The sequence below is a fragment of the Saimiri boliviensis genome, chromosome 13, assembly GCF_048565385.1.
Source record: "Saimiri boliviensis isolate mSaiBol1 chromosome 13, mSaiBol1.pri, whole genome shotgun sequence".
NCBI lineage: Eukaryota > Metazoa > Chordata > Mammalia > Primates > Cebidae > Saimiri > Saimiri boliviensis.
The window spans coordinates 15,694,540-15,720,745 of NC_133461.1; the positions used below are offsets into that span (position 1 = coordinate 15,694,540).

A 26,206-nucleotide genomic window follows, 5' to 3' on the forward strand; every position below is an offset into this window, starting at 1 on the left:
TAACAGGGAATAATAAAAGACATTAAACTGTTACCTTTTTTTTTTTTTTTTTTTTTTTTTCTGAGATGGAGTTTTGCTCTTGTTGCCCAGGTTCAACTGGTTCTCCTGCCTAAACCTCCCAAGTAGCTGGGATTACAGGCATGCACCACCACGCCTGACTAATTTTGTATTTTTAGTAGAGATGGGGTTTCTCCATGTTAGTATGGCTGGTCACGAACTCCCAAACTCAGGAGATCCTCCTGCCTCTGCCTCTCAAAGTGCTGGGATTACAGCCTCAGCTGTTATTTTTAGTGTCCTGGATCTAGGCATGATTTAGCAGTTGTCAGGCAAGTCAGTAGACATTTACACTTTTCTCAGTCATTGTGAAAATCCCTCATATTTTCTTATAACATTCAGAATAACGTAGCCCAATTGATGCAAGTATATTCTTAGATACCATCTAAGAATTAACTGACTTGACTAGAAGGTAAGTTTCCCATGAACCATGACCCAAAAGCAGAAGTCAGACTCTTGTTATGGATAGATCGTACAGTTGGTCGTGTTTAAACCTTGTTTTTTGCTTTGCAGTAAATTTACACAGCTAGCTTACCTATCTACAGTCTAGAGAAAGGACAGCAATGATAACAATAGCTAATATCAACATAACACTTCAGAGTATATGCATTTTCTCAGTAACCTCATAACTTCCACTTCCATTAATTTCCTAGATAATAAGTAGGGAAATTTTATTTATATATTTTTTACGTCACACTTTTCAGAGAAATGGCGTCATACTCCATTTTGCAAATTAACATAGGCAAGTATTTATTTAGCAAGTGCTTATGCAAGGTATTATGCTAGGAATGAGTGAGGTCAGTTGGACTTGGTTCTGGTCCTTAAGGAACTGATGTCTGGCAGGGGTGCTAAGACATGTCTATATGTAACCTCACAAGATAGATTATGACAGCTAAGGGCAAGAACCAGTGAGAGTCTGGAAAATCTTGGAGGAGGGGATGTTAGAACTGAGGTCTGTGGGATGGGTGGGATTTGGAAATGCGGATGTGTGGGGGAGGTTGGGTGGAGGGACACCTAAGCAGCAGGGCAACAACATATAACAGACAGGGATATTTTTAGGGGTTCAACTAGTTGCTATGCAATTGTAATATCTGGTGAAATTGAATAAGCCAAATGACCCATGGACTATCTTCATAGCAAAGATCTCAGAGGCAGCCATTAACCTAGGCAATAGTGCTTGTACTCTCTGTCTCTCTCTATATATATATGTATGTATATATGTGTGCATATATATATGTGTATATATGTCCATATATATATATTTTGTTCTTGTTGTTGTTTGTTTGTTTGTTTGAAACAGAGTCACTCTCTGTTGCCTGGGCTGGAGTGCAATGGTGTGATCTCGGCTCACTGCAACCTCTGCCTCCCGGGTTCAAGCAATTCTTGCCTCAGCCTCCCAAGTAGCTGGGATTGCAGGTGCCTGCCACCATGCCCAACTAATTTTTTTTTTTAAAGTAGAAATGGGGTTTCACCATGTTGGCCAGGCTGGTCTTAAACTCCTGACCTCAGGTGATCCACCTGCCTCAGCCTCCCGAAGTGCTGTGATTACAGGTGTGAACCACTGCGCCCAGCCAACAACAGCTGTATTTTTACAGTAATCTTCTGCTGATAACTGGCTGATTATCCACCAAATCAATCTATTCAGTGGTGGCAGGTTGAGGCTAAAGAGAAGTAAGGGTTGCCTATAAGTCCCATAGAGATAGGTGCATTTGTATTTGCATAGGAGACACTTCCCAATCATGTTTAAATCCTGGGATGGGGTCAGAGATCTCCCTCCCAGCATTATTTAAGTATGACAGTGAAATATTAGGAATAATCTAAATGTCTGATCATAGGGAAATAGTTAAGTTTTGATGCAGCTATTTGATGCAATATTGTAAGACCTTTTCGTTTTTTGACAGAGGACAATATAATTTTTTTTAAAAAGGACACAATACTATGCAATATTATGTAATTTGCATAGGGACAGTGACTAGAAAGATATGTCCAGGTGTGGTGGCTCACACCTGTAATCCCAACAATTTGAGAAGTCAAGGCAGGTGGATCACTTGAAGTCAGGAGTTCGAGACCAACCAGTTCAACATGGTGAAACCACTTTTCTACTAAAAATACAAAATTTAATTGGGCGTGGTGGTGCACACCTGTAGTCCCAGCTACTTGGGTGTCTGAGGCAGTAGAATTGCTTGTACCCAGGAGGTAGAGGTTGCAGTGAGCTGAGATTGTGCTGCCACTGCACTCCAGCCTGTGTGACTGAGCTGACATATGAGTGAGACTCTGTATCAAAAAAGAAAGAAAAGAAAAGGGGAGGGAGGGAGAGAGAGAAAAAGAGAAAGAAAAAGCAAGCAAGCAAGCAAATAAATCCAGCCTGGGTGACTGAGCTGACATATGATTGAGACTCTGTGTCAAGAAAGAGAGAGAGAAAGAAAGAAAGAAAATGTTGCATTGTTCACTTACTCTGTGAAATATATAATATGTATTGAGCCCTCCCCATGTCAAGTGCTAGGAATATAGTGGGGAACAGAAAAAGAATTGGTATTTTTAATGGAATTTATGGGGTGGTGTCAGGAAAGACGGTTGTTAATCAGAAAATCACACAAATCTAGAGCTGGTTATTATGTGCATGTCATCAGGTGAAGAAGAAATATGGTGCAGGAAAGTGTGTCAGGGTGGAAGCAGGAGAGACAGTGAAGGCTTTCCTGAGGAAGTGGTATTTGAGCTGAGATTTGACAGGCGAGTAGGTGTCAGTTAGATGAAGCAGAGAGGAGAGCATTCTTTTGTAAGGGAAGTAGCATGTGCAAAGGTGCTGCGGTTGGAGGGTTGGTGGAACTGAAAGACAGCCAGTATGGCTGAGCTGTAGATAGTGGTAGAATAGTGCAAGAAGAGCTTTACTTTTCAGGATTTCCTTGTGATTGTATATTACTTTTATACTACCCATCATTTCAAATATAATATATATGCAGGTGGTCATTCTTTTCATCTGTTGTAGAGCTAATTTTGCATAAATGTGCATTAAGGAAATAAGATTCATTTGGATTTGGAATCAGAGGCACACTAATGTATTATTTATGAGCTAGATTTATAGGGCACTTTTCCACCAATGAACTCAGAAAGATATTATAGGTGTGCAATTTATGGTTCAATAAGAAAATGGTCAAAGCAGCAGGTCTTGCTGATAGTATCCTTCACCCTTACACTTAACTCCAGTTGTTAAGTTTGGGATGAAGAACCTGTAACAGCTAACCCTTTAGTTCTTGTAGATTCATTTTAAGAGCTCGTCATAGTTGTTTTTATAAAGCTTCCTACAGAGGGGAGTTTTCAAGTGCTAAGAAGATTTTTATGATTTTGTTTTAGGTTACAGGAGGTTCCAGTGGCATTGGGAAGTGCATTGCTATCGAGTGCTATAAACAAGGAGCTTTTATAACTCTGGTTGCACGAAATGAGGTAAGGCTTGTAGGTTATTATTACTAACTTGCTTCTTCACCTTGAAATTAGTCAAAGAGGCTGTGCTAAACATCGTAGCATTCACACCTGGAAAGTGCTTGTTTCCTTGATGTGAGATGTGTTTCCTGATTTACTGATTCTCTCATGTATTTAGGCCAAACACTTTTTTGTTGAAATCAGGTTGGCCCCACAAGTATGTGTTTAGTACCATTGGCGTATTAGGCAGCGTCATCAGAGATACTGCAGATCCTGAGTTGGGAGAGGTCAAGACCTAGTTTAAGGAGCTCACCTGGCCATGGGAAGCCAGGGAGCGCCCTCCGCCAGGCCAGAAGTGCTAGAAGCAGTGATTCTGGAGTTGATACCTGAAGGTGTGCAGGTGTTTCCCTGCAATTTTTCCCTATGATTTGCTTAGGACATGATATATATCTCTAGTGCAATCTAGACACCACAGAGGAATCTTGTCTCTCCTCAGAATTTTAGCAACATGTATTTTTCTGTGTCAAGTCAACACAGAATCAGTTTTTATTTTTTGTCAGGGTTTGTTTTTTTCTTGCCAAAGTTTATTGAGTCTTTTCACACGGGCACTACTGCTGGGATCTGACAGGCAGACTTTGACTTAACGATGGATGAATAAATTTACTTAGACACAGATTTTCAGTGAAAGAGCAGGCTGGAGTTTTAAGCAGTGACACTGTGTGCACATGAACTGCCATGAAGTCCTCTTGCTCCCCATATGGAGGCCGGGGGAAAGTGACCGAGTGACAATGGCTGGCTCGTCTGCTGCTACAATTCTGTGGCTGGCATAGTGCTTGGCATATAGCACATGCTCAGCCATGTTTGTTGAATGAAGAAATAAAGGGAGGCATGATGGAGAGCCTGGGAATGTCAGCATGGCATCCTTGTGTGGGGATCTTGGGTTCACCCATGCACCAGCAGGGTGATAGTATGGTGACTTGCTCAAGTAGGTGGATGGCTGGACAGGACCCAGTAGGAATGGCAGGACAGGGAGGGCCTCAGGGGGAACATTTAAATAATGTTGCAGAATTAGGCTTGGACGGCTAGAATTTCTTTTATAAACCAAGAAAGGCAAAATTAGCTACCTTTTATTTATAGCTTGACTTTTCTAACAATGAATTTGCTTCGGCATTGAAGCCATCTTACATAAATGAAAACACAAGTTTAATGAAATGGCATTTTGTGAGTTTTAAAAACCCGTTTTAATGTAAGTAAATAACAGTGGAGGCAGGGAAGGCCAGCATTTCAGGCTCTCAGGAGCTCACATGGGGCCCTTACGTTGCTAGAAATGAAATGAGCTGAAGAACCTGTGGTGTCGAGAAATTCATTCTTTTTTATTTTTGTGATGGAGTTTCGCTCTGTCACCCAGGCTGGAGTGCAGTGGTGTGATTTCGGCTCACTGCACCCTCTGCCTCCAGAATAGCTGAGATTACAGGTGCATGTGACCACACCTGGCTAGTTTGTGTGTGTGTGTGTGTGTGTGTGTGTACACACACACACACACACACACACATACTGTTGATGTGGAGTCACACATACCCTCAACTTTGAAAAGCACTGCATATCAGCATATCAATAGGGTTGTGCTTATCTTATATCACAATTAAATAATAAAATCAAAACATTTATTAGAAAGAACTGTAGAGTCAGCCTCCGCAATTAGTACTGTTAATTGGGGTTTTGAGGTTTATCTGTTTTTCTATTATATTTCTCTGTAATTATTATTATCTTTTTTTTTTCAGTAGAGACTGGGTTTCACCTGTTGGCCAGGCTGGTCTTGAACTCCTGACCTCAAGTTATCCACTCACCTCGGCCTCCCAAAGTGCTGGGATTATAGGTGTGAGCCACTATGCCCGGCCTCACTCTGTTGCCCAGGCTGGAGTACAGTGGCACAGTCTCAGCTCACTGCAACCTCCGCCTCCCAGGCTCAGTCAGTCCTCCCACCTCAGCCCCTTGAGTAGCTGAGACCATGGGTGCTCACCACCACACTTGGCTAAGTTTTTGTATTTTTGGTAGAGACAGGGTTTCACCACGTTGCCCAGGCAGGTCTTGAATTCCTGAGCTCAGGTGATCTGCTCACCTTGGCCTCCTGAAGTGCTGGGATTACAACCGTGAGCAACTGCACCTGGCCACAGTGTCTGGCCGAGAAATTCTTTTTTTTCTAATGTAATTTTTAATTCCAGTTCTTGCAAAGTCAAGCCGTATATATCTTTAGTCACAGGACAATATTATTTTATTATAGACACATTCAGGTTTAGAAACCCTGCATGCCTTTCAGAAGAATTCATCTCCCCTTTTGTTCCTCTCTATTGCAGGATATTATTTAAGTTACTTTTTACAGCAAATTAAACTATAATCTGGTATGTGTTTTCTTGAGAGTAAGTAAAACAAAAAAAATTAGGACCTTGGAAGAATTACTCAATTACATGGGTAACCTTGCTTGTCTTAAGAGTATTTTATAATAGCCAGTCCATCCAGAAAGTGATTCTTATTTTTGGTTTTATAGTAGAAGAAGAAAATATTAGACAAAAAGCAGTGTTGACAGGGAGTCACACATCCCCTCAACTTTGGGGAGCACTGCTCATCAGTAGGGTAGTTCTTATCTTATATTACAACTAAATAATAAAATCAAAACATTTATTAGAACTGTACAGTCAGCCTAAGCAGTCAGTACTGTTAATTGGGATTTTGAGGTTTATCTGTTTTTCTCTTATCTTTCTCCGTAATGAATTTTCTTTTTCTTCTTTTTTTTTTTTTTTTTGAGACGGAGTCTTGCTCTGTCAAGGATCTGGAGTGCAGTGGTGTGATCTTGGCTCACTGCAACCTCTGCCTCCCAGGTTCGAGCAATTTTTCTGCCCCAGCCTCCTGAGTAGCTGGGACTACAGGTGTGCACCACCATGCCCAACTTCTTTTTGTATTTTTAGTAGAGACAGGATTTCACCACATTGGCCAGGATGGTCTCGATCTCTTGTCCTTGTGGTCTGTGTACCTCAGCCTCCCAGAGCGGTGGGATTTCAGGCGTGAGCCACCACGTCCAGCCTTGTAATGAATTTTCAAACTTGTTATCACTTATTCATAGTTTAACATACTTCACAGCTTCTTTCTTTTGTAGGCTGTGACCCAGTCTGCCTATGTAATGTAGATACTGTTTCGTGTATTTTCTGGAATTTAATGTATATATATACAAATAATTGCTTTTTTTCTCTCTGCTGCAACAGACAGACATACATATAACAATCACTAGGACTGATTGTTCTGTATTGCTTTCAGGACAAGCTGCTGCAGGCAAAGAAAGAAATTGAAAAGCACTCTATTAATGATAAACAGGTAAATCTCTATTTTCAGATGCATTTTCTGCAGAACTCAGCACAGTTGTATAAAGGAAAAACAGGGTTACTTCAACTGAATAATTAATTGAAAGCACATATGATTTTCCCAATTTAAAACATACTATACTGTTTTTAAAAAGGTGAAATTTAAAAACCTCTACCTCTACCTCTCAGAATATTACACACACACAACGAATAGACTCCCACACACATTCATATCTACAACTGGTCAAATAACAGAATGTTTTACTGGCAAATGATTTCATTTTAATTATGTATTTAAATGAACTTTATACAAATGCTTAAGAGGAAAGGAATATTTAAAATTTATTTGGTTATGGAATTTTTGATGAATAAAATGCTATATATATTTTAGTATAAAACATAATAACAAATTGGTAATGACACATCCATCACCCAACCTAAGAAATAGAATTGATCAGGGTCTCTGAAGCCCCCTCTATGCCCCACAGCAGCCTCGTCTCTCTTTTCTCGTTCCTAGAGGCACAAATGCCAACCCAGTTTTTTGTGTTGATCCCTCCTTTGTTTTTCTTTTCCTTTTTCTTTCTTTCTTTCTTTTTTTTTGAGATGGAGTTTTGCTCGTTACCCAGGCTGGAGTGCAATGGCACGATCTTGGCTCACTGCAACCTCCGCCTCCTGGGTTCAGGCAATTCTCCTGCCTCAGCCTCCTGAGTAGCTGGGATTACAGGCATGTGCCACCATGCCCAGCTGATTTTTTGTATTTTTAGTAGAGACGGGGTTTCACCATATTGACCAGGATGGTCTCGATCTCTTGACCTCGTGATCCACCCACCTCGGCCTCCCAAAGTGCTGGGATTACAGGCTTGAGCCACCGTGCCCGGCCTTCTTTCTTTCTTTCTTTTTTGAGATAGTGTCACACTCTGTCATTCAGGCTGGAGTGTAGGGGTGCAATCTCAGTTCACTGTAGCCTTGGCCTCCCAGGCTCCAGCGATCCTCCCACATCAGCTGGGATTATAAGCACATGCCATCAGACGTGACTAATTTAAATATTTTTGGTAGAGATGGAGTTTTGCCATGTTGCCCAAGTTAGTCTTCAGCTCCTTTGGTCAATTGATCTGCCTACCTTTGCCTCCCAAAGTGCTGGAATGAGCACGGTGCCCCATCTCTTTATCTTTTCAATTTTACCATATACGCATGTGATTCTAAATAATATATTGTATTTTATTTGAGGCGAAGTCTCTGTCACCCAGGCTGGAGTGCAGTGGTGCCATCTTGGCTCGCTGCAACCTCTACCTCTCAGGTTCAAGTGATTCTCCTGCCTCAGTCTCCTGACTAGCTGGGGTTACAGGACATGCCACCACACCTAATTTTTAAAATATTTTTAGTAGAGATAGGGTTTCGCCATGTTGGCCAGGCTGGTCTGGAACTCCTGACCTCAGGTGATCCGCCTGCCTCAGCCTCTCAAAGTGCTAAGATGACAGGTGTGAGCCACCGTGCCAGGCCAGTATATTTACTTCTACTTCTTTTATGATATCATTCTTACTTTTTAACAGCTTTATGAGATATAATTCACATACCATAGAGTTAACAATTTTTAATATATTCATGGAGTAGTGCAACTATCACCAGAATCAATTTTAGAATGTTTTTCTTACCCCGTAAAGAATCTCCGTCTGTATCAGCAGTCACTTGCCATTTCCTGCCAGCCTCCTCTCAGCTAAGCAGTCACTCATCTACTTTCTTTCTCTGTAGATTTGTATAACTTCATTCTTTATGCTTCTTATGCAGCTTGATTTCTTCACTCAACATTATTTTTAAGGCCAGTTGTGGCGGCTCATGCCTATAATCCCAACACTTTAGGAGTCCAAGATGGACAGATCACTTGAGGTCAGGTGTTTGAGATTAGCCTGGCCAACATGGTGAAACCCCATCTCTACTAAAAATAGAGAAAAATTTGCTGTGCCTGTAATCCCAGCTACTCAGGAGGGTGGCTGAGGCAGGAGAATCACTTGAATCTGGGAGGCAGAGCTTGAGGTGAGGCAAGATCACACCACCGTACTCCAGCCTGGGCGACAGAGGGAGACTCTGTCTCTAAATAAATATATATAAAATTTTAAAAATTCATTTATGTTGCTGCATAAAGTTGGAGTTTTGTGGGTTTTTTTTACTGCTATATAGTATTCTGTTGCATGGATAGACTATTTTTGGTTCATCAGCAGTTGGTGGATATTTAGGTTTTTTCCAATTTGTTTGTTTGTTTTTTGCTATGAGAAAAGCTTTCACTATTCTCTTTGTGCAGATGTGCAAGAATGGTACATACCCAGAAATGGAATTACAGAGCTGTAGTGTACGCAGCTCTTCAGCCTCACCAAGGCAGTTAAGCTCCCACAAGTAGAACTGTGGTTCCTGTTGCACCACATCCCTGCCAACACTTGGTATTGGCAGACTTCTTACTTTTTGCCTTTGTGATGAGTTTTAAATAGTATTTCACTGTGGTATTCATTAACTTTTTCCCGTCCAGAATGTTAACGATTTTTCCATGTGCATTAAATAAATTTGCCTTGAATTGCTACAGCCTAGGATTGAAGAACACCAGAGCTTAAGCCATGGGTTCCTTGCTATTGAGCTGTTTCCATTCTTTTTATATATATATTTTATTTTTATTTTTGCAATTGCAATCTGCGCTGCAGGTAAAAATCCTTGTGTATATCTTCTGTACATGTGAATTTTTCTCTAGGACTATGGTCTTTACTTGAACCCCCTTCTCTGAAGCCCACAAGCATTGGAAGAATGCCAGCTTTGTAAATTGCCCTATTTTTTCCCGTATTCCTGTAATTTCTGATAGAGAAAGGAGTGTGGTGTGAAGCCATGGAGTCAGTGTTCATGGCCAAGGCCAGTCTTGCCTGCTGCCAACACCATCTCTGCTCTGGGCTTCCTCATCATGACACTTTCCACCTCTTCATCTACCAAAGAGCTTTAGGTCAGGTGGAAAACTTACATTTCACATCAAGGAAGGGAGTTAGGGCTGGGGCAGGCAAGAATGTGCTTGATCCTTTGTCCACCCTGCCAGGCTTTTATGGACCATTTTTGTGTGTATGTGACTTGTTAACATTTTTTTGTTTTGAAATTTCGCTTGTCTGTGGCATAGATTTTATTTATAGTAACTGATTTAATACTGTATAAAAAGGCATGTTTTAAAATTAATCATATGATTACTACTACCTTTTTTTTTTTTGAGATGGAGTGTTACTCTGTCACCCAGGCTGGTGTGCAGTGATGTGATCTTGGCTGACTGCAGCCTCTATCTCCTGTGTTCAAGCAATTCTCCTGCCTCAGCCTCCCGAGTAGCTGGGATTGCAGGTGCCTGCCACCATGCCAGGCTAATTTTTTGTATTTTTAGTAGAGACAGGGTTTCACCATGTTGGCCAGGCTGGTCTCTAACTCTTGACCTCAAATGATCCACCTGCCTTGGCCTCCCAAAATTCTGGGATCACAGGCACAAGCCATCATGCCTGGCTGACTACTACTTCTCTTAAAACAATGTTTTCTATGTGAGGATGTGGGGATAAAATCCATTCTGGGTATACATTACAGCCAAGGGCAACCCCTGTAGACCAGAATGCTTCAGGTTATATTTGCAAAGAGGGCTGTTTCCTGTTCTTAGGAATTTTTATCATTTGGACAGTATTCCTTCTTGGAAGGAATCAGCATCGAGGCCCTGATACGGAATATTTCATCACTTTCTAGGGTCTGCCCATGCCCTTTCACAGTTCCTTCCATCCTCTGTGCCTGGCCCTGGGAAACCCCTGATCTGCCTTCTGTCACTATAGATTAGTGGCATTTCAAGAGGAGTATTTTTATATTTCTTAAAAGATTCTTCAGAGTTTTAACTCCAGAAGCTGCCAAGAAAATCAGATCCTACTAATTGCATCATCAGCAAACACTGAAATCTGTTCATTCAATATTGGCTTCCTTCTGTATTCAATGAATTGTCTTTTCTTTAAAAGATTTCTTTAAAAATAGTTTTGTACCTGCAAGACTTTGACCACTTTTTTTTTTAACAGGTGGTGCTTTGCATATCAGTTGATGTATCTCAAGACTATAACCAAGTAGAGAATGTCATAAAACAAGTAAGAAGTTGGGCTAATTGGAATTCACCCATGTGCTTGACGTTTGATTCATTCTTGCCATTTTGCTGTGTGGCTTGTAATGGGCACAGGTTTAATAGTTTTTTAGATTTTATTTATTAGCATGGATTTGTTGCTGAGTGGTTTTTCTTTTTTTCTTTTCTGTTTCTTAATGCCTGCTCTGCTACATCTTTCTAGGCACAGGAGAAACTGGGTCCAGTGGACATGCTTGTAAATTGTGCAGGAATGGCAGTGTCAGGAAAATTTGAAGATCTTGAAGTTAGTACCTTTGAAGTAAGTAAAAACATTTCTTTGCTGGGGTAGCACATATGCTAAAAATAGAGCAAGCCACAGGTAAAAGCTTTAAAAATGAATATGATGAATGCTTTCAGGTGTCCATGGAAGCTTTAGAAGACCAGAGTAAGGCTGAACAAGGTGTTGATCCTAGTGCCGTGACCATCAAACCTTAAGAGTTTAGACATTTTACAGCTGAGAAGACAGCTAAAATGAGAATGGAACTTCTAATCTGACACAGATTACTGTAGCAATTCACTGAGGTCCTATTTTCAAGAGAGCACTTTGTAATCTAAGAGTTGCTGGTTGTTCATGTGCAATATCAGTATTATTAACAAGGAGAAACCAAAAAAGTTGAAGAACAGACTCACTAGAATTCTCAAATCAAGATAAAAAGATACTGCATCTTATTGATGTTTATATGATTTTTTATATGTTTTTTAGATGGAGTTTCGCTCTTGTTACCCAGGCTGGAGTGCAATGCCGCGATCTCGGCTCACCGCAACCTCCGCCTCCTGGGTTCAGGCAATTCTTCTGCCTCAGCCTCCTGAGTAGCTGGGATTACAGGCACGCCCCACCATGCCCAGCTAATTTTTTTTATTTTTAGTAGAGACGGGGTTTCACCATGTTGGCTAGGATGGTCTCGATCTCTTGACCTTGTGATCCGCCCACCTCGGCCTCCCAAAGTGCTGGGATTACAGGCTTGAGCCACCGTGCCCGGCCCGATGTTTATATTTTTAATCAAGTTTACCAAGGAACTTCTCTTGGTAATTTATTTTAGCACCAAAGAAATGAACATTAGATTTGAAAATTTTTTTGTTCTTTTTTTGAGATGGAGTTTCATTCAGTTACCCAGGATGGAGTGCAATGGTGTGATCTCAGCTCACTGCAACCTCCGCCTCTTGGGTTCAAGCAATTTTCCTGCCTCAGCCTCCCGAGTAGCCAGGCACACATTACCATGCTCAGCTAATTTTTTGTATTTTAGTAGAGACAGGGTTTCGCCATGTTGACCCAGCTGGTCTCAAACTCCTGACCTAAAGTGATCCACCCACCTCAGCCTCCCAAAGTGCTGGGATTGTAGGCATGCGCCACCACGCCCGGTCTGAAATGTTTTTAAAATAGAAAGTGTTTTTCAGTTGGCAGTGCATCAGCAATCTTCTTTCTTTCTTTCTTTTCTTTTCTTTTTTTTTTTGAGATAGTCTTGCTCTGTCCCCCAGTTTGCAGTACAGTGGCGCAATCTCAGCTTACTGCAACCTCTGCCTCCCTGGCTCAAGCAATTCTTGTGCCTCAGCCTCCCAAGCAGCTGGGACTACAAGCACCCACTACCACGCTCAGCTAATTTTTATATTTTTAGTAAAGACAGGGTTTCACCTTGTTGGCCAGGCTGGTCTGGAACTCCTGACCTTGTGATACTCCTGCCTTGGCCTCCCAAAGTGCTGGAATTACAGGCATGAGCCACCATGCCCAGCCTTTTTTTTTTTTTTTTTTTTTTTTTTGAGACAAGGTCTCACTCTGTCACCTAGGCTGGAGTGCAGTGGTGCAATCTTGGTTCATTGTACCCAGTCCTCCCACTTTTGCCTCCTAAGTAGCTGGGAATTCAGGTGCACACTGCCACACTTGGCTCATTTTTCTGTTTTTTTTGAGAGATGGAGTTTTGCTGTGTTGTCCAGGCTGTTCTCAAACTCCAGGGTTCACATGATCTGCCCAGCTTGTCTTCCCAGGGTGCTGTACTGCGCCTGGCCTAACCATCTTTTTCTTTGGGTTCTATTGAGGTTTCATTGAAATGATGAATTTTGAATGTTTGAAGTTCCATTACATTCTGCTTCTGTAGGAAAAGCAACTGCTGGACCAATACTGTAGATCTCTCTTGCTTCTGGTAGGCTATGGGAAAGCATCAGGAACTCTGATTTTCTTAAGGCAAGTCAGGAGAGCCAAGATGTAGATACAAGCAGAGGAATGCAACTTGAGTGTCTTAAGGCCCCTTTATCAACCAGGCATGGAAGAGCGCTGTCCAGGCCTGTGTACCTTCATCCGTAAGGACTGGAAGGGTGATTTTGAAGATTATGTCAACAGCTGGGTAAAAAATCAATTAGGGATAATAATTGTCGCAGCCTAGGCATGACGTGATCAAACAAAAGACTCGGGAGGTAGCCAGAAAAAGTGGGGTATGTGCGTCTACATGTGCATGTGTGTATGCACATGTGTGTATGCGTGCCTGTGTGTAAGGTAAGGAGGAAGAATCGGTAGATTCATCTTGACTGAATATGGCAGGCAGAGAGTGGATTGAGGAGTAAGTAGTTGCATGGTTGTAATAAATAAATGCATAGCTGTAAAGCAAGGACCTTGGGAAGTGGGCATGTCTGTTAGGGCTCAGTGAGAGATTGTGTGACTCGTGTGTGTGATAGAAGCACCAGGATAATGGGATATTTCATGGAGGTGTATGACGATGAACAAGAATAGAAGAACTGAGTGTATAATAACAGGTGAATGTGTGTGGGTATCAATGACAAGGAAAAAACGTAAAGCAGATGAGATGAGGGAAGACGTAAAAATACACGTCATGTAATATGAAGCATGTTGAGATATTTCAAAATGCACAATTCTGATTTTTTTTTTTTTTTAGATGGAGTCTCGCTCTGTTGCCCAGGTTGAAGTGCAGTGGTGAGATCTTGGCTCACTGCAACCTCTGCCTCCCTGGTTCAAGCGATTCTCCTGTCTCAGCCTCCCCAGTAGCTGGGACTACAGGTGCGTGCCCCCACACCTGGCTAATTTTTTTAAATTTTCAGTAGAGATGGGTTTCACCATGTTAGCCAGGATGGTCTCAATCTCCTGACTTTATGATCTGCCTGCCTCAGCCTCCCAAATTGCTGGGATTATAGACATGAGCAACTGCACCCAGCCTCAATTCTGATTTTTTAAAAAAACTCACTTGGACTCTCAACCTTTAGTCTTCCATTCACACTGCCCTTTCTTTTCTTCTCTCTCTTTCTTTTTGAAAAGAATCACAGTTTGATTTCTTTACTGTGACCACCAGCATCTCTCCCACCCCTATACCCCTGGTGTGGACTGCCTCTGTTGCCACTTTTTGGCAACGTGGGACCATAATAGAAAGGTGGGCTTTGGCATCAGACTAAACCAGTTCCAGATCTCACCTCTCATGGTTTTAAGTCTAACCACTTACAGTACCAACCATGTGACTCAAGCAAGGCATTCTATTTTCTTCTGGCCTCAGCTTTTCTCCAAGCCTCAGCTGCTGTCTCTGTAAAATGGGCACAGAACTGTGAGGCCTGAGTCCCATCATGTCTCTGTGTCGCTTAGCCCCTAGCAGCTGTTTCATAAATTCATTTCCTTCCCATTTTACACATTGAATTCACACATGTATCAAGAGAATGCCTAGCATGTCAAGCGTTGGTCTGGATCCTGGGGTTGCAGGGACAAGCAGGAAAATAAAGTTTTGGTCCCCATAAGGCAGGACAGACCACTCACGGGCAGGCAGACATGACAGCATCTGAGAGCAGGAGCCACAGAGGAACGAAAGCAGCGGGCTTGGATAGAGAGGGAATGGGGCGAGGGGGGCTCCATCGGGGACTGGAGAGCTGGAGAATGAGTGAAAAGAGACAAGGGGAGGGGTGGAGAAGACCAGCTGCAGGCCCCCAGGTGGGACAGAGCTGGGAAAGTGCAGGGATTGACTAGGAGGCGCCTGTGGCTGGAGCTTCCCGAGTGAAGGGCAGTGTGGGGCAGGGTCTCTGGACCCCGAAGGCCTGCGAGAGGACTGTGGATTTTCATCCAAAACTTTGAGGGTTTTAAGCTTGGCTAGGAAGCCATGTGATCTGCGTTTCAGGATTTCAGGTTTTTGTTTTTGTTTTGAGACAGAGTCTTGCTATGTTGTCCAGGCTAGAGTGCAGTTGCACGATCTTGACTGACTGCAACCTCTGTCTCCTAGGTTCAAGAGGTTCTCCTGCCTCAACCTCCCGAGTAGCTGGGACTACAGACGTGTACTACCACGCCCGGCTAATTTTTTGCATTTTTAGTAGAGATGGGATTTCACTGTGTTAGCCAGGATAGTCTTGATCTTCTAACTTCGTGATCCGTCTGCCTTGGTCTTTCAAGTGCTAGGATTACAGGCGTGAGCCACCGTGCCTGGTCTGCGTTTCAGTTTTAAAGGTTCTTCTTGCCTGCTGTGTTAGCCATGTTGGCCAGGCTGGTCTTGAACTCCTGACCTCAGGTGATCTGCCCACCTTAGCCTCCCAAAGTACTGGGATTACAAGGTGTAAGCCACTGCACTCGGCTCAAAATCTGAAACTTTTTGAGCGCCAACATAATGCTCAAAGGAAATGCCTCTTGGAGCATTTTGGGTTTCAGATTTTCAGATTATGGATTCTGAACTGATAGTACAATACAGTATTCCAAAATCCAAAAAAACCCCAAATCCAAAACGTTTCTTATTCCAAGCATTTGGATAAGGGACACTCAACCTATACCACACTTGATGCATTTTCGAATGATAGGAAATTGTTTTCATTTAAAATGAATTCTATCTCAGTTATATGTTTGCTTTATTATTTTTAGTTTTTAATTTTATTGACATTCACATGCATGTAAAATGCCTGTACACAGGCCAGATGTGGTGGCTCATGCTTGTAATCTCAGCACTTTGGGAGGCCGAGGCTGGTGAATAATTTGAGGTCAGGAGTTTGAGACCAGCTTGGCCAACATGGTGACACCCCATTTCTACTAAAAATGCAAAAGTTAGCCAGACATGGTGGCATGCGCCTATACTCCCAGCTATTCAGAAGGAGGCTGAGGCAGGAGAATTGCTTAAGCCCAAGAAGCAGCGGTTGCAGTGAGTCAAGATCGCACCCCTCCACTCCAGCCTGGCCAACAGAGTGAGACTTTGTAATAAGTAAGTAAGTAAGTAAGTAAGTAAGTAAATAAATAAATAAATAAATAGATTGTGCATAGTACTTTGGCATGTGTTGTCACAACTCATTGCTGCGAGAATTAAGCATGTCCTGTGTGACTCCACTGAAAGAGGACTGTTGGAACTTGCACCTGATTTCTTCTGGACTTTTCTCCCTGTGTCTTTTCTCTTTGCTGATTTTGCTTTGCATCCTTTCCCTGTAATAAATCTTAGTCCTGTGTAGGACCATCTGCTGAGCATGTAGACCTTCTAGTGAATCATCAGCCTGGGCATGGTCTTGGGGAATCCCAATACTCTTCTCTTAATTTTCCTTTTCAGTGGTTTTCTTTGTGGTTTCTTGGCGCTGTCTCTCTTCTTATCTCCCTGTAGATGTTAAGGAGAATTCTCTTAAGGTATTCTTTCGTCCTTTCATTGTCTCTGCTTCGTACCTGTGTTTATTTTCTCTATGAGGTCAGTAGCTTTCTCTTTGGTGTGACTTCGCTGGAAGGCTGGAGGCCCTTGGCTGTGTTTTCACATTTCAGAATCAGGCACTAGCAAGGTGACTGAGACTTCTGTGCCTGTGGATGTAGTTTCAATGTCATTATCTGTAAATCTTTTCTCTTGGGTTGGTCAGAAGCCCTGAGGAGAGTCCTCCAGCCTTTTGTAACTATGCATCTGGGAAGAGTGTGGTGGCACCTGCCTGTAGTCCCAGCTGTGTGGGAGGCTGAGGCAGGAGAGTCCCTTGAATCCGGGAGGTAAAGGTTACAGTGAGCCGAGATCGCGCCACTGCACTCTAGCCTGGGTGACAGAGCAAGACGGCATCTCGAAAAAAAAAAAAAGAAACTGAAACCTTAGTCTTCTGCCAGGCTGGAAGAGGGGTGCAGATCTGCTCTGCAGAGAGGGGAAAGGCATCTAAGATCTAACTGCCTTTTTTTTCCCCATTGTCCCACATCATTTTTTTAAATTGAGGTGAAATTCGTATAACATAGAATTAACCATTTTTAAAGTGAACCACGCAGAGACATTGAGCACATTCACAGTGTGGCGCACCCACCACCTCTGCCTGGATCCCAAACATCTGCCTCACCTGGAGGGCAGCCCCCCACCTGCTGAGCAGTGGCTCCCTGTCCCTGCTTGCCCCACACCCAGTCTCTGACAACCACCCATCTGTATTCTGTCTCTCTGGTCTCTGATAATTTCGTATGATTCGAATCATATAATATGTGCCCTTCTGTGCCTGGCCTTTCTCTTAGCATCATATTTTTGAGACTCATCTACATATAGCATATTTGGGTGCTTCATTCCTTTTTTATAGGGTGATAATATTCCATTGCATGGATCAACCACATTCTGTTTATCTATTCATTGATGGCCATTTGGACTGTTTCTAGCTGACTGCTCATTAGTCAGCTAAGATAGACTCTTAGTCTCAGCTCCTGTCTCAGCCCTATGCTGGCCATGTTTCCCTCCACCCCGGAGACTCCCGCGGCTAGAGCCTTTTGGGTTCTTGTGGTAGAATCTGGCTTTTTAGTTTCTCCACTCCCCACTTACAGTTTAGTTTTTTGTGGTCTGCTAAGTTAGTTATCCCTCATCAATCTGTTCTTCAGCTTCCAAAAGGTTATTGCTGTCACTTACTCCTCTTTTCTTTGTTCTTGTGGGTTCTTGCCTTTAAAAAAATCTCTGGCTGGGCATGGTGGCTCACGCCTGTAATCCCAGAGCTTTGGGAGGCTGAGGTGGGCGGATCGTGAGGCTGGGAGTTTGAGACCAGCCTGGCCAATATGGTGAAACCCTGTCTCTACTAAAAATACCAAAAAAAAAAAATTAGCCAGGTGTGGTGACACACGCCTGTAGTTCCAGTTACTCAGGAGGCTGAGGCAGGAGAATTGCTTGAACCCGGGAGGTGGAGGTTGCAGTGAGCTGAGATCACACCACCGACTCCAACCTGTGAGACAGAGTGAGACTTGTGTCTCAAAAAAAAAAATCTCTTTACTGAGATTTTAGCAAGCTCTCTAAAGGGAGTAGAGGTAAACACGTGTTCAGTGTACTGTCTGTCTTTTTTCAGATATTCTTTTAAAACTTTCTTTATTTTTTTTTTTGAGATGGAGTCTTGCTCGGTCACCCAGGCTGGAGTGCAGTGGCACAATCTTGGGTGACTGCAACCTCCACCTCCTGGGCTCAAGTGATTCTCCTGGCTGAGTCTCCCGAGACACTGGGATTTTACAAGTTCCCCCCACCACACCCACCTAACTCTTTTTGTATTTTTAGTAGAGATGAGGCTGGTCTCAATTCTCCTGACCTCAGGTGATCCACCTGCCTCAACCTCCCAAAGTTCTGGGATTACAGGTGTGAGCCACCATGCCCGGCTTAGAACATTTTTATTATCAAAACAATGTTATGCTATTAAAACACATTTTTGGAAAATAATGAGAATCCCAGCATCCTAACTCAATCACTTATGATCTGTATTTCCTTGGTCTTCCCTCTGAGAATGTGTACTTTTACTTGGCCTTTGAAGTAATTACTGTTCCAGTGTACATACAGTCTGGCCTCTGCCTTTTAAACTTAAATAGCGTAGATATTTTCCCCTGTCACTCCCAGTGTTTCTGGTCATCATTTAAAAAAATTATCTAAGCCGGGTGTGGTGGCTCACACCTGTAATCCCAGCATTTTGGGGGAGACCAAGGCAGGCGGATCACCTGAGGTCAGGAGTTCAAGACCAGTCCTGCAAACATGACAAAACTCTATCTCTACTAAAAATACAAAAAATTAGCTGGGTGGGGTGGTGGGTGCCTGTAATCCCAGCTACTTGGGAGGCTGAGGCAGGAAAATCACTTGAACCTAGGAGGCAGAGGTTGCAGTGAGCTGAGATCGTGCCACTACACTCCAGCCTGGGCAACAAAAGTGAAACTCTATCTCAAAAAAAAAAAAAAAAAAAGTCTGGCTGGGCGTGGTGGCTCACGCCTGTAATCCAAGCACTTTGGATGCCAAGGCGGGCGGATCACCTGAGGCAGGGAGTTCAAGACCAGCCTGACCAACAGGGTGAAACCCCGTCTTAAAAAAAAAAAAAAAAAAAATCTGAAATTCTCTTGAATTAAGATATTATGATTTTATGTTCATGTTCTTTCCATAATATGAAAAAGAATTATGATTGATCTCAAGTTCCATAATTGAGGTATTTAGTTTTTATTTACATGATGATCTAATATTTTTACAAATATTTAAATATTTGAAACATTCAATGCAAGTATTTTAGATTTTCAAGTTAAAAATTATGGTTTTTAAGAGTTTGGGCTGGGCACAGTGCCTCATTCCTGTAATCCTGTCACTTTGGGAGGTCAAGGCAGGAGGATTGCTGGAGCCCAAGAGTTGAGACCAGCCTAGGCAAAATAAGAGGACTCTGTCACTACAAAAAATACAAAATTTAGCTGGGCGTGGTAGCATGTGCCTGTAGTCCCAGCTACTCAAGAGGCTAAGGCAAGAGGATTGCTTGAACCCAGGAGGTTGAAACTGCAGTGAGCCGATGTTGCATCATTGCACTTTAGCCTGGGGGACAGAGTGAGACACTGTCTCTAAAGAAAAATGATAATAGTAAAAAATAAATAAATAAAAATTAATAGCTTGCAAGACGAGGAGAAAATATACTATTAGTACTCTTACCCATCATAATGGGAGAGCCAGTGGTTCTTGAGGCCGAGGGCTGGGCTAGTGCTTAACTTGTGTTTTCTCTCTTAACCCTTGCCACAGCCCTATGCAGTCGTGCCCACATCAACCTTGTTTTCAGCCGAGAAAATGAGCAGAATGTCTGACTTTCTTATTCATCATCGTATAGGCAATAAATGGTAGAGCCAAGGCTTGAAACCAAAACTTTAAATCACGTTCCTATTCCCTTTGTGCTTTTCTTATAGCTTAGAACCAATAGGGCTGAAAATACTTGAAAGCTCTTTCCTAAAACTGTCTTTCAGAAAGTACTACCCGCAGACGTGCAGTATTCTTTTTATAAGGAGAAAACTAACTTCGACCAGTTTTCAGGAAAAACATAACTGCTGTCAGTGGTCAGAATGCAAGACTAGACTGAAACAGGCTTCAAATGGGAAGTCCTGAGGCTTCAAATGGTAGGCCTCAAATCACATTTCGTTTATAGCGTCATGTAATCATTCATTCATTCAGCAAGTGTGTTGAGCTTCCCAGTCACTTGAGCTTGCACTGAAGAACCAGACTAAATTCTCCACGAGCACGGCCTTGGGGCTTTTGACCTCATGCCCTCCTCATGTGAACTCTTTGTTCCCTGCAGAGGTTAATGAGCATCAATTACCTGGGCAGCGTGTACCCCAGCCGGGCCGTGATCACCACCATGAAGGAGCGCCGGGTGGGCAGGATCGTGTTTGTGTCCTCCCAGGCAGGACAGTTGGGATTATTTGGTTTCACAGCCTACTCTGCATCCAAGTTTGCCATAAAGGGATTGGCTGAAGCTTTGCAGATGGAGGTAAAAGTCGTATTCATTTCTGTATTTATTCCTCTCCGCTCAGCAATGTACATTCCGCTTTAGTTTTGTAGCTTCTTTACATGTGTTACTGTATTAAATTAGAGATTTTTAGATTTGACATTAGTGAAAGAGAATTGGCTCAACCCTGAGTTTGCAGTTAACATTTTTCATTGCATGAAGATTATAGTTATGACAGGTGCAAAATGGTAATGGGATTTTTGCTTGTTTAATGTAATATGCAAAATATTAGTAATATCTTCATAGTGTTATTGGTCTAATACTGTGCGAGTCAGAGTAAGGTTAACCAGATATTTTATTCTATAGAGATTTTTCAACAAAAAGATGTGTCCTTATGACTGAATAATACATGAAATTAGTACAGGTTTGAGGGAAGAGCTTGAATCAGCTGCTGATTCTTAGCTTTTAGACAAGTCATTTAACTTGCTCTCAGTTTCCTCATCTGTAAAACGGGAGGGTTGTAATAAAGCAAGAATTTGGCTCTCCCAATATTTATATTTTTATATCTTAAAGAAATGGGAAAATGAATGCTTTTTATTTACATAGTTAATAGTACGTTTTGTGGAAAAAGGATAGAGTTAGGATTAGCATCAAAATAGTGTTTGTCATGATGAGCACGACCTTACACCTCACCTGTACAAGCCGACTTCCACATTATTGTCACATGGGGATGCTTAGAGAGCATCACATGTATCTACCCCAAAATCACATGCTGAAAAAGACAAGGGAAGTTCTTTCTATTGCTCTGTACAGTCGTCCCCTCTTATCCGCAAGGGATATGAGCTAAGACCCCCCAGTGGATGCCTAAAATGTTAAGAGCCCAGAAGAGTATTCGCTGTGGCCAATGTTTTGGGGAATCCTGGTTGATGATTTAGGTCAGGGGTTGGCAAAACTTTCACCAAAGGGCCAGACAGTAAACATGTTAGGTTTTAAAGGCTGAACGGGGCCTAGTGCAGCTATTTAAGTTGGCTGCAATAGCAGGAAAGCAGGCTTAGCAGATAATATGTAAATGAACAGTTGTCACTGTGTTCCAGTAAAACTTTGTTTATAAAAAAACAGGCAGTGGGCCAGATCTGGCTCATGGGCCATAGTTTGCCAACCCCTGTTTAAAAGACCCCCATGAGAGTCCTTAACAGTGTGTGATAGAGCACCGCATTGGTTAGATACAGAATGAGTGTGGCAGTACAGATGAGTTGCTGGGACAGTGGCAGTCCTGGTATGCCACACAGGAACTGATAGACCATGCCATTCTCATGCCAAAGGAACCAGCCACAGATTTTATGGTTATCAACTGGCCTAATACTCTTAATAATAGATTATTATAATATGCTTAGCCAATAGGACACTCATGGCTGTGAAATTTCAAACAAGAATACTGGTATTTCTTTTGAAATACGACTTTGAAAAGTCATTTTGTGAATAACTGTTTTATTTATTTTTATTTTATTATTTTTATTATTTTTCAGCCCAGGCTGTAGTGCAGTGGCACAATAGTAGCTCACTGCAGCCCTGAGCTCCTGGGCTTAAGTGATCTTCCTGTCTCAGCCTCCCAAGTAGCTAAGACTACAGATGCACAGTACCACACCTGGCTAATTTTAAAAATTTTTTTAGAGAAGGGGATCTCACTATGTTGCCAAAGCTGGTCTCAAACTCCTAAGCTCAAGCAATCCTCCAGCTTTAGCCTCCTGAAGTGCTGGGATTATAGGTGTGAGCCAGCACACCCAGCCATCATTTTATTTTTATCATCGTTTTGTAAAATATGTGAGGGAGATGTTGTGATGCCACCTCATGAGAGGAAAACTCAGTTTTCAGTAAATTCTATGTGTTGCTCAAAGTCACATAGTTACTTGGTGACAGAAATCATAACACGATCCAAGCCTTGACCCCAGGTCTGCTGCCCTTTTACAGCAGATAATGCGTCTGGCTAGTTGGTTTCTGGCTAGTTGCCTCGGCCCTTTGCTTTGGTCTTAGAATCCTTGTAGCCGAAGGAGTGTTTGGGGTATGAAGAATCGGCCCATCAGGGCTTTTTGCAGAGCTGCATCAGCAGTCACAAATTTAAACCAAAGTATATAATCTGGGTGGCCTGGTTTCACTTCAGGTAGAACAGAGATGCTATAAAAGAGGAAAAAGAAAGTGAATTGTTGGTACAGACGGAGTCCCCAAACCTCTGTGACAGGTGTGATTTGCATACTGCAGACAACCGGCCTGCACGCTCAAGTCTGTGTAACTTCTGTCCTTATTTGGACGCCATTAAAAATGTCCTCACTTAGAAAAAAGAAAATAAAATGAACTTATGAACCATGAAAAATAGGTTCTGGGGAAAATAAATGCAGTTATCAAAATCTAGTTTGTTCATAGTAGAACTTGCATCAAACCAATTATTGTTTCTCTAGAATAATTATAGTAGTATTTTTTTGAAATCTGGATATTTTGGTCAAGGTAGATGTGTTTTCTGTCAATGAAATCTTATGTAATACCCAAACTTGAAATACTTTTTAAAAAAAAAAAAAAAATTATTTTCTGGAGACAGAGTTTGCTCTGTTGCCCAGGCTGGAGTGTAGTGGTTTGATCTCAGCTCACTGTAGCCTCCATCTCCTGGGCTCAAGCAGTCCTTCCACCTCAGCCTTGCAAGTAGCTGGGACTACAGGTGTGTACTCCCACACCTGGCTGGTTTTTTGTTTTTTATTTATTTATTTATTTATTTTAGACATGGGGTTTTGCTATGTTGCCTGGGCTGGTCTTGAACTCCTGGACTCAGGTGATCCATCTGCCTTGACCTCCCAAAGTTCTGGGATTCCAGGAGGTGTGAGCCACTCTGGTCTCTAAATGTTTTTGACAATTCTTTTGGTTTAATTAAGTTTGAAGTCTCCCTGTCCGCCTCCCTTTGCCCCCAAACTAAGGTAGGACCCTGGCATTGTTATGGGTACCATGAGTAATTTTGAAAGAATGCTTTGTTGGCATTTTTGGGTCTTTTTCTTTTTACTCAGTCTTTTAGGAAGAAATGTAAAGATTTTAAAAGTTAATCTTTGGAAAGCAGACTTCTGAGGTGGGTTATAGCTAACGACATGGTAGCAGAGACCAAGCCAAGAAGAAAAAAAATGGATGCTCCCTTTTCTGCGTTTCTTACCTGATCATGCTCCTCTTCTCACATCTCTGCCTTCTGTGGTCTGAAAGAAACTAAAGCTTAAATTCTGGAGTTACATGTAAACAGCTGTGCTTTCCAGCCCCCTGTCTTTGTTTTGATGGGATGAGGAACAGCACATCCTATGTGGATTATTTCAATAACAAGTCAGTTTTTTTGTTGTTGTTGCCCCGGCTGGAGTGCAGTAGTGTGATCTCAGTTAACGGCAACCTCTGCCTCTCTGGTTCAAGCGATTCTCCTGCCTCAACCTCCTGAGTAGGTGGGATTATAGGTGCCCACCACCATGCATGGCTAACTTTTGTATTTTTAGTAGAGATGGGGTTTCGCCATGGTGGCCAGGCTGGTCTTGAACTCAGGTGATCTGCCCAATTTACCTCCCAAAGTGCTAGGATTACACGTGTAAGTCCCTGCACCCAGCCCACAAATCACTTCTTGAACAAGTGGTCAGTTGTCTTTCTGTTTGAGATTGAGGCCAAGGAGAAGGAAGTGATAGTAGGATGGGTGTGGGACAGAGCAGTGGGCACAGAGAATGGTCAGGCAAGAGAGACCAGGCGAAGCAGTGGCCAGGCAGCAGGGGACTCAGTGAAGACCTGGCTCATCCATTGTTAGAAAGAGTGGTGATCTCAGGGAGCTAGCATTTTCTTATAAGAACAAGTAAAGAAAGCCAAACTACCCTCATTTTTTTTTTATGACAGGGTTATGAGATCAGTAGATTAAAGGAGAGTATAGATGTAATGTAATATATTCAGATTTTAGCAAATATTTGACCAAGAAATTCAGGAAAATAGAATTTTTTTTTTTTTTTTTTTTTGAGACAGAGTCTCACTCTGTTGTCCAGGCTGGAGTGCAGTGGCGCGATCTTGGCTCGCTTCAGCCTCCACCTCCCAGTCTAAAATGATTCTCCTGCCTCAGTCTCTCAAGCAGCTGGGACTACAGGCACCCACCACCACTCCTGGCTTTTTTTTTTTTTTTTTTTTTTTTTTTGTATTTTTAGTAGAGATGGGGTTTCACTGTGTTAAGTAGGATGGTCTTGATCTGTCCTCATGATCTGCTGCTTCAGCCTCCCAAAGTGCTGGGATTATAGGTGAGAACTACCATGCCTGGCCAGGAAACTAGAATCTTAATCTTATGCTTTGTTCTTAGAACACTACTGACATGTAGAAGTAATTCAGTACGTGCTCCTTGTTGCACACATAAATTTTTAAAAAATAGGTAAATAGTGAAGTAACTAGCCACTGGAGGGATTCAGCCAGAGACTGGGAGAGTCGTTTGGTTGGATGTATAGCAAGAAAACCAACCCAGGAAGTGACCGGACTGGTTTCTCCTAACCCCAGCAATCTGTGTTCCTACCTCAAGAGGAAGCTGCTCTGAAAAGCTGTGTTAACTTTTCGCAATGCAGCCTTAACCCTGAGTTTGAGAAGCACTGCTGAAATCCTATTCTCCCTTAGCTTTGGAGCTGCATCCTCCTTCACTGCGAGAGAGAAGGCAGAGGGGCAGCGCAGACGTGAGTGTCTGGGCAGTCGGTGTCAATCTTTAAATGGCTGCCTAATGACCACTCGCTGGATTTTTTTGGTGTTTTCCTCTGGTCTACGCACAGTGGAGGGCAAGACTGGGGGAGACAAGGATTTTGTAAGTCACTATTTCAAAAACAAGTAGAAGCGAGTTTCTGGCTCTGCCTCACTGCCTGGCCCCAATCCAGAGCTATTTATGAGCATCGCTGGGCTGTAAGGCTTCATGCTCTGGTGATGCCCAGTGGATGGGCTGTCCGACGCCCTAATTGCACCGGAATAGAACCCACAAAGACATCTTACTTTCATGACTACACTTTCCAGGACGGCTGGCTGGGATGTCCTGCTTGCCGGCCCGTGTGTGCTTCTCCCTCCACTTCAGCTCCCCCTAAAGCCCTGAAAACTGCGCTTCACTGAAGGAACCAGGGGGAATAGGGGCTGCATGATAAGGTGGGACCCTGGGCGACTCTTTATTTTATTTATTTATTTTTTTAAGATGGAGTCTCCCTCTTTTGCCAGGCTGGAGTGCAGTGGTGCGATCTCAGCTCACTACAATTTCTGCCTCCCAGAGATTGGCAAGCAATTTTCCTGCCTCAGCCTCCTGAGTAGCTGGGATTACAGGTATCCACCACCACACCCAGCTAATTTTTGTATATATGTTTTTTTAGTAGAGACAAGGTTTCACCATGTTAGCCAGGATGGTCTCGATATCTTAACTGCATGATCCACCTGCCTTGACCTCCCAAAGTGCTGGGATTACAGGTGTGAGTCACCATGCCTGGCTTTTTTTTTTTTTTTTTTTCTTTTCTGAGGTGAAGTCTCCCTCTTGTCACCCAGGCTGGAGTGCAGTAGCGCGATCTCAGCTCACGGCAGCCTCTGCCTCCTGGGCTCAAGCGATTCTCCTGCCTCAGCC

General features: G+C 42.7%; 1 protein-coding gene across 1 annotated transcript in view; it reads left to right on the plus strand.

Moving 5' to 3' along the window:
* Positions 1-26,206, plus strand: part of KDSR (3-ketodihydrosphingosine reductase) — a 45,053-nt gene that overhangs the window by 2,342 nt on the left and 16,505 nt on the right. The window contains exons 2-6 of the mRNA XM_039463517.2: positions 3,406-3,495; positions 6,781-6,837; positions 10,886-10,951; positions 11,147-11,242; positions 20,434-20,625. Of these exons, the coding sequence (XP_039319451.2) occupies positions 3,406-3,495; positions 6,781-6,837; positions 10,886-10,951; positions 11,147-11,242; positions 20,434-20,625 (501 nt within the window). The remainder of the gene's footprint in view (positions 1-3,405; positions 3,496-6,780; positions 6,838-10,885; positions 10,952-11,146; positions 11,243-20,433; positions 20,626-26,206) is intronic.